At 38.6% G+C, this 11,049-nt stretch overlaps 1 protein-coding gene across 2 annotated transcripts in view; it reads left to right on the forward strand.

Moving 5' to 3' along the window:
- Positions 1-6,121, forward strand: part of PLCB4 (phospholipase C beta 4) — a 160,951-nt gene extending 154,830 nt beyond the window's left edge. Inside the window, exons 35-37 of one of the 2 annotated variants that reach the window (XM_028499284.2) lie at positions 131-217; positions 3,244-3,280; positions 5,463-6,121. In XM_028499284.2, coding sequence (XP_028355085.1) covers positions 131-217; positions 3,244-3,280; positions 5,463-5,551 — 213 coding nt within the window. In that variant the 3' untranslated portion in view covers positions 5,552-6,121. The remainder of the gene's footprint in view (positions 1-130; positions 218-3,243; positions 3,281-5,462) is intronic. The other variant, XM_007109072.3, reaches the window with a different exon arrangement.
- The last annotated feature ends 4,928 nt before the right edge of the window (positions 6,122-11,049 follow it).

An 11,049-nucleotide genomic window follows, 5' to 3' on the forward strand; every position in this document is an offset into this window, starting at 1 on the left:
TTTTCATTTTTCTTTTATATCCGTCACTTAAGTTGCAAACTACCAACCTTCATCCATAAGTTTTAAGTTTTAAGATTACAACCCAAAGTTGATCAGATGTTGTGGTTTTTTTTTTGTTTTTTTTTTGCAGCTCGCAATGAAGCAGTCCAAAGAAATGGACCAGTTGAAAAAAGTCCAGCTTGAGCACCTCGAATTCCTAGAGAAACAGAACGAGCAGGTATTTCACCTAAAAAGCATAAAAAGTTGTAGGCAGCCAACCAGCTTCAGGAGGCAAATGCCGTGGGTCAGAGTCACCCTTCTGCTAAAGCCCGTGGCCTGAGTAGTGGCACGGAAAGATGGCTAGAAAAATTTGGTGCCTACTGTACTTACTCCATTTCATCCACTAAGAACAGAAAGTATTCTTTTTTGAAGTGGGGGAGGAATGTGGCTGTGGGGAGAAAAGAATCAAAAGTCGTGTTTTGATTAGATTATGGGGATTCTAAGAAGGACATTACTGAGAGGAGGAGAAAACAGGTTACAAATTGTTTCTTCACTTTCGCATAAAGTTTTATCACTTGTACCCTAGAGACAAGTGAGGTTGTATTTAAAAGCAAATGAGAGAGACCACCTACTTTCAACCTCAATCTAAAAATGAAGTTATAGAACTTTCTTAGGCCTTACAAGTGAAACCTAGAGGCATGAGCCACCATAACTCTACAAACCACTGGAAGTGAGTGGATACCATACTCTTGGTGCTAAACGCTAAATATACACAAATAAAAATAAACACAAAAAATATACACAAATAAAAAGAGTTATCCAAAATCCAACTATTTAGTAGCTATCAGTCATATACCAACACCAGGATAAATGTGTGTTTACCTCGAGCAGTACAGATAGATGGGCTATATAGCCCATCGGCCATCCACACTCTCATTTCAATTTGATGGAAATACCTCTAGCTTATGTGGCAACATGACCCTCAGCAGCAGTTAAAATTTCAGTCTGTCTCAGTCCAAATACATCTCTTTAGGTGTAGCTGGTTCGGAAGTTTCTGGATAATTTACTTCAATATAGAAGCTTTAAAGAGGTTTGGCTGAAATACGTACTTGTACTACATTATTCTTTCCTATTTCCTTTCATATATAAAGTAATACTATTTTAGGTATATTTTTTAAGAGTAAATGGCTTCCATTGAAGAACACCTAACTGGAAATTACACTAAAAATTACCTTTGAAAAAGTAAAACAAAACCATAAAATCCTTTTTTTTTTTTTTTTTTTTTTTTTTGTATTGCAGTTGGGTAACAAATAAATCCAACTTCTGGTTTCAGATTCTTTACTTTTTGGTTGATAGAAGTTTTACTCATGGGCATACTTCTGAGTTATGTTTCCCATTTCCTTTCCAGCTAAATGCTTCTATTCATGAACAGTTCACAGATCCCTGAGGGGGACAATAAGTGTTTATTGTCCCACAGGTCCAACTCATTTGACCAACTCATAGATACATCACCTTCTGGTACAAGTTACTAATGATTTTGCTCCTAAAGCATTTCTCAGAAAGTGCTCCCAGGGAAGCGGGGGTGGGAATGGGAGAATGAGTAAGGGTAGAGCCACCATCTCCAAAACAATAGAATCCACTTTAGTGAATTAGGACTGGGTGGGGATAAGGATGCCTTAGAAGAAGGCACAATGGAGGTAAGATGCAGTTATGTTTCAGTTAGCTAAATTAAGAAACTACTTAGAAATCATTGTGTTGCTTGGCAACAAGCTTGACTAAAGAATATAAATGTGCTAAAAATTACTCATCACTACAATACTGGTGTATATCAGAGCTAGAGAATACGGTTACCTAGTGTTTTTAGTTTGAGAGCTAAAGTGCATAATTTAAAAATCACTTTCGGCTTTTATCCTAATACATGTGTAACTCAAATCACACCAGAGTTCTTGCATTGAAATACTGGATTAGTGATAACTGTATTGATTGGATCATATTGGGAGAATAGTGACTTTTTGTTCCAAAACTTCATATAATGCCTTTCAATGGGTCACAGGTAATGTCTACCACCCACACCTGATACTTTGAGTCACAGAAGCTTAGGAAAAAACATGAGAAGGCTTGAGATTTGATGAAGATTTAATGAGATTCCATGAAAAGAAATTCAAGATATAGTGACACTTCCAGCAAATGTAGAATTAGGACTTGAATTTCTTTGTTAATCTTTGCTTTACAAATATGGCCTATTCTATAGCAAATTCAATCCCAGGTATTTCTGGTATACTTTTATTTTTTGGAATTTAAAGATCAGAGACCTCTCAATTCAGTTACTCAGTGTGTTTCAACACTGTCATAGACACAGGGCAAAAGACATAGTGACTCTGTTTCTTCCCTCATAATAGGCGAGGTCTGGAACCATTTGGAGAGCTCCCTTCATAACCAATATTTCATTGGCAGAAAACAGTTTCCTGTCTCCAGGCAATCCCAAACTTGTATAACAATCTCCCAAACTACTGTTAAACCCCAAGACTTTTTTCTGTTTCTAAGCCAAAAATAAATGAATTTTAACATTCTCCCATAATATCTCCCGTTAAGGTTTCTTACCTGCTTTCCTGTGACCCTAATCGTCTAAATTCTCCCAGTCACTCCCAAAGAAAAGCCTGGAATCAATCTACTTCATTAGCTAGACAGTGTTGAGGGCATTGGTAGAAACAACTCAAGTTTTAATATATTTGGGTCCTGACTCTGGATCCTAACTTCATACGGCCTTTTAAAGCCTCCTAATGGCCTTGTCTACTTGGTCAGCCAGTTATTCATTTAAAACTCCAAAGGGTTTTTGCTGCTATTTCCCATCGACCTCCCAGCCACACAGGAGCTCATCCATCTTGACATGCACCATTTCAAACCTGAAATGCTCCATTACTGTCACACCCAAGTTTTAAAAATTGGTTTTTGCCATCAATCCTATCATTTAATAAAGAGAGGTGAGGGGGTCTCGCTCGGGAGAGGGTTCCCCACTCACTGCCCCACAAGAGAGGCGCAGTCTGGGCTAATAGGCATCGGTCGTTTGTTTTGTTCTTTTTTTTTCTGTTGAGATCAACTTGGGGGAAGTTTGTCACTGACGGTTGTATACATGTTTTAGTCTTAGCTTTTTGCTTTTCTGTATATGGTTTTGCATTCATTTTTCAAATTCACTTCAGTATTCATTTATTTTCTTTGTTTTGTATGTATGACTCAATTTTGACATTACTATTTTTGTACAAACAGCTTTTGAAATCCTGTCATGCAGTGTCCCAAACGCAAGGTAGGACTGAAAACTCTGATAAGCAACACATTGCCTTCCTGCTCAACTACATCCGTATTCTTGGTGCTTTGATGATTCACATCTGCTCATGACTAGTTAAGATCGCAAGGGTTTGATTTAAAAGTGTGACTATTTGATGCTTGGATTTCCGATGTAATACTCAAACCAAAATGGCCAGTATCTTGAGAGAATTATTTCTGATGGAGTTTTAGTAGCCTTTCCAGTTGCAGACCTGGGAAACTCAAGTCATGCTAATGAAGATGTACCCGGCATCAAAAACAGTGATATATGGTTGTTGTTTGGACGGACCACAGCTAAGACTGGGTCACAGAGTCAGATCTTTCACAAACATTAATATGACTGCCGTTAATTTTTAAAGCACCCCGGTAAAAGTTCATTGGTGGTTTTTAATGACAAAGAGTTATGGTCTGCGTGCAGAAACATTTTACAATGTCATTATACAATGACTCTTGGCATGCTTTGTGTTAGATCCAATCTGCCAGGGACCTTAATCACCCCTTATAAGTGACCATATAATTTATTGTTCGAACAAGATAGTTTTGAAAGTGAAAGGGGAAGCTGTTCATAATAGCCAAGACCATGGGCATAAATTGAAACCGTCCTTGACAAGTGGGCATGAATGGTCACCCTGGTCATATGAGAAGCTTGCTCTTGGAATCCTTTTTTAGTGTTAATAAGATCCTTCTTTCTAAACAGTGTTCAATATTGTCTTTAAATGCTAGAGGGGGAGAAGCATAGGGAATCCTTTATTACTACTTAGTGAACATAGAAGTATTTAATTTCCAGTGCTGATAATGTTTCACTGTCATCTCTTATGAATACTGCTTGTGTCATAGTTTCATGTTTGTATATTTTTCTCCATTTCTTCATTTCTCTATTAGAGCATTATTATATCTCAGGCCTAAAAAAAAATCTGGGGAGGGGGAACCGTCCATCCCAAATGTAAACAGAAAGTTATCATCTTTGATGTTATTATATCCATCCTCACCAAAATGAAATTTAAAGCCACAATATAAAAATAATGATAAGAAGGAAATCACTCTATGGTCTGTGGGTTAAACTAATTTTGTAGCAGGACTTCATTTGGGACATTTAGATGCTCATAGGATGATCTGCAGAGTTGACCAAATCCTCCCACTGAACTTCCATTTGGTTGGAATACCTAAGTAGACATGACTAGTAACATCAGAGCTCATGAGTGTCCTCCTCTTGAGTTATATCTTTCTATATCCATGTTTCCATTTTTAAATGCCCTTTATTTCAAAAATGATGTGTCACTAAAAGAGGACAGAGTGCTTTATTGTTCCTCCGAAAGATCCATGTATTGGGTTGGAAAAAAGCATATGGTTGGAAAGTAAAAGATAAAATGAACCAATTGATTTTCCCTGTTTTGCCAGGCAATGATTTGTCATCAGAACCTGTCCCCATATGACGCCTTTCCACCCCCCAAATCAGCTGGTTGTCTTCTTGATAGCCTTAATTCATGAGATTGAGTTCACCGTGGCTTACTTCCTGGGGTGGACCATAAAAAATGAATTACTCCAGAGAAGTGAGAGCCTATAAGGATAGGTTTTGGACAATAGCATTCCAGGAACCCTACATATTCCTGTAACATTCTGTTTGCAGCATACTCCAACCAAATCGATGTGATATTCTCCCAACCTGAACTTCTCCATCAGTGAAATTCTTAGGCAACTACTTTTAATTAAATTTCAGGCTATTTGGGGAATAAATCATGCATAAGCAATGCTTATTCTAAAAGTGATCAAATTATCTACACACAGTCAAGGCATGTCAATCTGTAGAAACTAAATCAAACAGTTAGACACGACATAATCTATGAGTAACAGGCGTAGCCTCTTCTCAAGTTGTTTTCCTGGTACTGTGTGGACCAGTCCTTCTCAGACTTTAACATGCATAAAAATTTCTTGGGGATCTTATTAAAATGCAGATTCTGGGTCAGTAGGTCTGGGGTGGAGTCCAAGATTCCGCATTTCTCACAAGATCCCAGGTGATGCTAATGCTGCTGGTCCATGGACCACACTTTAAGTATCCAGGACATAGTGACAAGCATCAAATTTACGGGAGAAGAGAGGTTGGGTTTGCTCTATGGCTTCAGGAGAGGATTTCAACATGTAAGGTCACATTTCTGATGTTACAGGCGAAGGAGATGCAGCAGATGGTGAAATTGGAAGCCGAGATGGACCGCAGACCAGCAACAGTTGTGTGAAACTCCAGGACGCAAACTGAAACCGCAGAACCACCGCATCAAAAGAGCACTCCCAAAGTTCTGAACACAAATTCCGTGGAAGAAAGCTGATGTCTTTTGCGTTTCCTTTATGTATAGACAAGCTGTCACCTGAAACCACAGAGACTTACGTACTGCTCTTAAATGTTTTGAATACTGAATTTCCTTGGCCAACCAAAAGTAGCTACAAATCCCCCAAAATTACGATTCCAATAAGGCAGAGTTTACCCATTGATCATACCACTTAAACATGTTTGCTATAAAGTACCATCACAAATAAATGAGCTTGGTGTTAACAACTCTGCTTTGTGATGCATTAAGACATGTTTGAGCAACAGCAAAAATAGAGTATTAGCCATGTGATAGTAAGTGCATGCGCTAGGGGGAAAAAAAGAACTCTGTCTACAAATTTATCAGCAGAAGTGGTGATCTGCTAGATAAATAATTTGGGGGAATTTTTCTACATCTAAGTTACCTCATCAGTAAGTGCCATGTCTCCACCATGCCATAAGAAGCTAACTTCCTGTAACAGTTGTGGAAATTATTAGAACAATAGAAAAAAAAAAAAAGAACAGTGTCCCTGTGCCAAAACCCATCAGTGCTCTAAAGGAGAACTCTGTCAGTCACTTTTAAGAAAGTTGACATCTTGGGCTTCCCTGGTGGCGCAGTGGTTGAGAGTCCGCCTGCCGATGCAGGGGATGCGGGTTCGTGCCCCGCTCCGGGAAGATCCCACATGCCACGGTGCGGCTGGGCCCGTGAGCCATGGCCGCTGAGCCTGCGCGTCCGGAGCCTGTGCTCCGCAATGGGAGAGGCCACAACGGTGAGAGGCCCGCGTACAGAAAAAAAAAAAACGAAAAGAAAGTTAGAAAGTTGACGTCTGACATTGCTTTCTAGGAATTGCTTCTGCCAATTCCAGATTATTACAGCTCACTCTTACACCATAAAGATTGTGAAGTGGTTATTGGCAAACGTTTGTAAATGTGACCGTGTATAAAGTATTTATACTCCTAATTCTCACTGTCAGAGAGCAACATCATCTAAGTATTGCCACATGACAAGATTAGTAAACAGGAATACTAGAACTATGTTTGCATGATACACAAGCACCAGTTACGACTAATCCGTACACAGTTATCCTAATGCAAGTAAATACTGGTTAAGTAAATGTATGGCACAGAATATAATTTGACTCTCAAGACTTTTAGCATAATGAAGAAGTCTATATATATGTGTATATGAATTATGTGGGCATTCTTGATACTTCAAGTTCTAGTTTCAAAAAAGAATACATAACTAATTTAATTTTACACAAAAATATTTATGCAGATTTTCAGAATTTCATATCAGGAAATAACCTTTTTATGTCTGTTAAATATCAAAACAATTTGCTACAGTGTTAATCTGCATGGTCTTTAAGCCTGCTGTAGTTGTGTTGCAGAGAGTGCATGAAGAAGTCCCCCCTGGGAATGGAGCCATGCCCCAAAGCCCAGAGGAGTGCATGGAAACCGTAATCTGAAGCTAATCAGATTACTGATTTTAGGGCACAGACCACCAACTGAATTGTTGTATATGCCTGTACAGATTGATTCTGTGTGTTCCTCTGAATAAAGCAGAGAAAATTATGTTACCATCAATATTGAAATTAAACTTCCAACTTCTCTAATAAAAAATGAAAACACATCTAACACCCGTCAGAGTATTTGCTCCCAAGGACGCTTTCCAGTGTACTTTTCCTGTTTCATAAAAGATCTCTTCATCGAAGGGGGCTTATGCATGACCCAACACATTTTGCTCCTGACACAAAACAGGCTGATTCTAGTTGACTCCCAATGTAAAGTACTTGTTTTTTCCTTTTTCTCATATTTATCCTTTGAACTGGCTTCTGTGAAATTCTCTGGTTCCAAATTTCCTTATCTGTAAGACAGTGGAGTTAGACTATGTATCTTTCAACACTAACATCCCATGAAAAATGATGGCTATTAAAATGGTACCACATTTGGATGGACAGTTTTCAGAGATTCCAAATGGCTCCCTCATCAAATCAAATAGCTTCTTCCTAGCGCTCAGCTGAGCTCACCATTCTGTAGCACTTGACTGAATCCATCACTCCCCTGCTCTTTACTCTTCTTCTGAGAGAGAAGCAGAAAAAGTAGGAGCAAACTCCTACTTTTCCCATTTTTCTGATTATTTCTTCTCTGGCTTTTCATCCTCCTACACTGCTATAAATATTTCTGAGGTCCAGCTTAAATCCAGAGCCAGTTTTTTCTTTAACCCAGATTACTTTCAGTATTTGAGACATCTTACTCCCTGAAAGGATCCATTGTAATAGGATGAAAATGTACACACAGCTCAAATGTGCAACAAAAAGATGTGTTTATTTTCAATTGTAAGTTCATATTGCACTCAAATCCTGCATTCTTACTTATTATGAAGGAAAAAAAATCTTGCCAATTACAGTTACTCAGTCTCTTCCAACTTAAAATAAAAACAAACACCTATTTCAGAGGCATACTAAATTACTTCAAAGTCAACCCCCCAGTTAGAGTTCCCTCCCCATTAAGGAGGTCTCCCTGCTTCTTTCCCCAGGTGGCCTCTTGGTGTGAATAGAAGCTTGTGTGTCCTCCTGGCAATGGGGAGGAGCATCTGGTCTCCTCTGTTGGGTGGTCCTAACTGCCTGCAAGGTGGGCCCTTCCATCCCAGTGTCTCAAGTTTTCTGCTCAGAGGAGTTTTCACCCTACTAGGCTCAGTTTTTTCCAACATTCTGCTGGGATACACGAAACTTCTGGATTTTGTTGGGAGTGTGAGCCAGAGGTTCATCCATTTAAATACCTCCTTTGGCCATTTGTCAGCTTCTAACGCCATGCTGTTCCAATACCACGGGGGTTTCTCCAGGAGGCTTGTTATTTTCTAGAGCTATGCCACAAGAAGCAAGAAGCAAGCCTATAGAGGTTCTACTACATCTTCCTTCTCCCACCTCCAGGACTTTTTGTCCCAATCTGGGGATCAAGGCACTTGACTCAATTCTTACCTTTCTCGCTCGTATCAGCCCTGAAAGGATATTCAGCCACTCCTGGATGATTGATTGGAATGCTCATACTGGACTGGACTTCTTCCCTAAGTAGATTGTTCTTCCCCTTTTGGGGGATAAAAGGCTTAATGGAAAAGAAAGCAGATTGACAAGATAGGGAAACCCATCAGGAAGTACCATATTCATCAAATCCAAGATATCATTGATTAGAACATGCCCATTTCTATTTTATATTCCACAAAGAATGAAAGCATGATGCCAGTTAAACTATGACACACCATCCAGTGATTATGACACATCTCAATTTCAGGGATGTTAAAGTGTAGAAAATATGTGAAGCTTGGAATCCATGAAATATATAGTATTTCAAAAAATACTATACAAGCTACTCAAATCCCAAGTCTTAATGAGGGTAGGGGGGGACTTAGTTTTAAAGATAGAGCACAAGAGAAACCTTATATCAGAAAACCTAAACTGAAGGACACTTACACGATTGGGTTTGAAATTTAGCAGTGAGCTTCCTGAAAAGCATTTCAAAAGCAGAAAGAAATCTATTTCTCACCATCAATTCAAAGAATGTTCATTATGTGTATTTTCCCTTAGCTGTTTCATTCAGTCACATGCCTTCAATTTCTACTTCTCTGCACATAATTCTTACTTCTAAGCTCTGGTTCTTCCTCTCAGATTTTTGGTTAAACAAGTGGCCCACAGGCACATTGTATGTAATTAATCAAAAAAAGATACCCTCCCTCCATCTGTCCTCCCTGTTTAACAGTCCATAACAGGCGCTAAACCTTGTGTGCTTCCACACTCAGTTTATAAAACCCATGAATTCTACCCTGTCTTGGAAGTTGCCTTCTCCCTTACAACTTTTCTCATTCTTCAACACCCAAAATTTTTAGTAACTTCCTATTGAATTTCTTTGCCTCTCAAATCTCTTCTACACCTAGGTTAAATTTCCCAAACAGCAGCTCTGATCATATTACTATCTGGCTGGTAAAGCCTGAGTTCCTATCCACTACCTAAAGAATAATGTTGAGATTACTGATATCAGCATTCAGCTTTGGCCCCAGCCTGTGCCCTCACTTAGCCAATCTGGATTATCACTATTCTTTGTTCACACACGTAGCACACATCTTTTCTAGCCATGTCACATGATGATGTTCTATCAATTCTTAAAAGCAACCTCCCAAAATGCCACCTCCAAAACTTCCCTCATTCCCCCAAGCAAGAAATAATCTGCCCTTCTGAATGTATCCATTTATACTTTAAAAGTTGTTTAAGCATAGACTTTTCCACCAGCCCAGACTAATTTCTTTTCAGGCTTTATTTGCTTTGCAAAGAACAGGTACTCAGTAACTACCCAATGACCATTTAAGTTGTTTTCTATGAATGAAAGGTTTGTAACTATCTGTTTGGCCTCTTGTGCAATGTCTTTCAATGAAAGGCTAAAGTTTCCTTCCCAATCTCAAGAAAAACAATTTTCCTCAGTTCATATTGTTAGCATCCTTTCAAAGCAGTAGGACTCTTACAATGGTTAACAGGCAACGTGGCTCCATCAACACTGTGTGATTATGGAGAGTGAAGAGGCAACACCCTGCATTATTTCAGTGCTGAGGTTGTCTTAGAGATGCCTCATTCCAAGCCCTCAATAGCTTCTCTCTATCATCACATGTGAAAGTTTAGCAGAAGACCACTCTTCTCTACAACTTTCCCTTGATGCTTGGCATTTCACAGAATCCCAAGCACAACTTTAATGTCATAATAAATCCTGGGTAGTGCCTCTGGGATGAATTTTTATGAGCCATCTTCTTTAATAATATATCATGAAAAGTGTTCTGCTCCATAGGTTAGAATAATGCAAAAATATTAAGAAGGGAGCGGGGAGATGATTAAAAATAGCAGTATCATTGCTTTTACATTAAAAGAAAAAATAGGTGGCAGCACTTTACTCGATTAATGAAGCAATGTCTCTTCCTCTCCTCTCCTCATGATACTTCCTTGGAAATTTGGGGCAAGGAACAGTCCCCAAGCTACTTCATCGTGGAAATTGTTGAGACCCCTTAAAGTCTCCACCAAGATAAAATTTGGAAAACTTTTCCAAAGGAGGCCAGTTGAATATTGTATACCTGATCACTCACACCATGACCCAATAGCTTTAGGTGAGTTGAATGTATTTAAAACATAACAAGGGAGATAAAAGAATTTGACCCTTGATTGTTTCTAAACTTACATAACTTGAATATGGAAATGTTATACTTGTCACTCAAAATACTTATTGTTTACCCTTTTCAAGCAATATATATGCTTAATTTTCTCACACACAGCTTTTTTTTTATAATTAAATCTAAATTTAGTTAGTTAGTTAACATCTTTATTGGAGTATAATTGCTTTACAATGGTGTGTTAGTTTCTGCTTTATAACAAAGTGAATCAGTTATACATATACATATATCCCCATATCTCTTCCCT

Source organism: Physeter macrocephalus, chromosome 14 (genome assembly GCF_002837175.3).
Source record: "Physeter macrocephalus isolate SW-GA chromosome 14, ASM283717v5, whole genome shotgun sequence".
Classification (NCBI taxonomy): Eukaryota; Metazoa; Chordata; class Mammalia; order Artiodactyla; family Physeteridae; genus Physeter; species Physeter macrocephalus.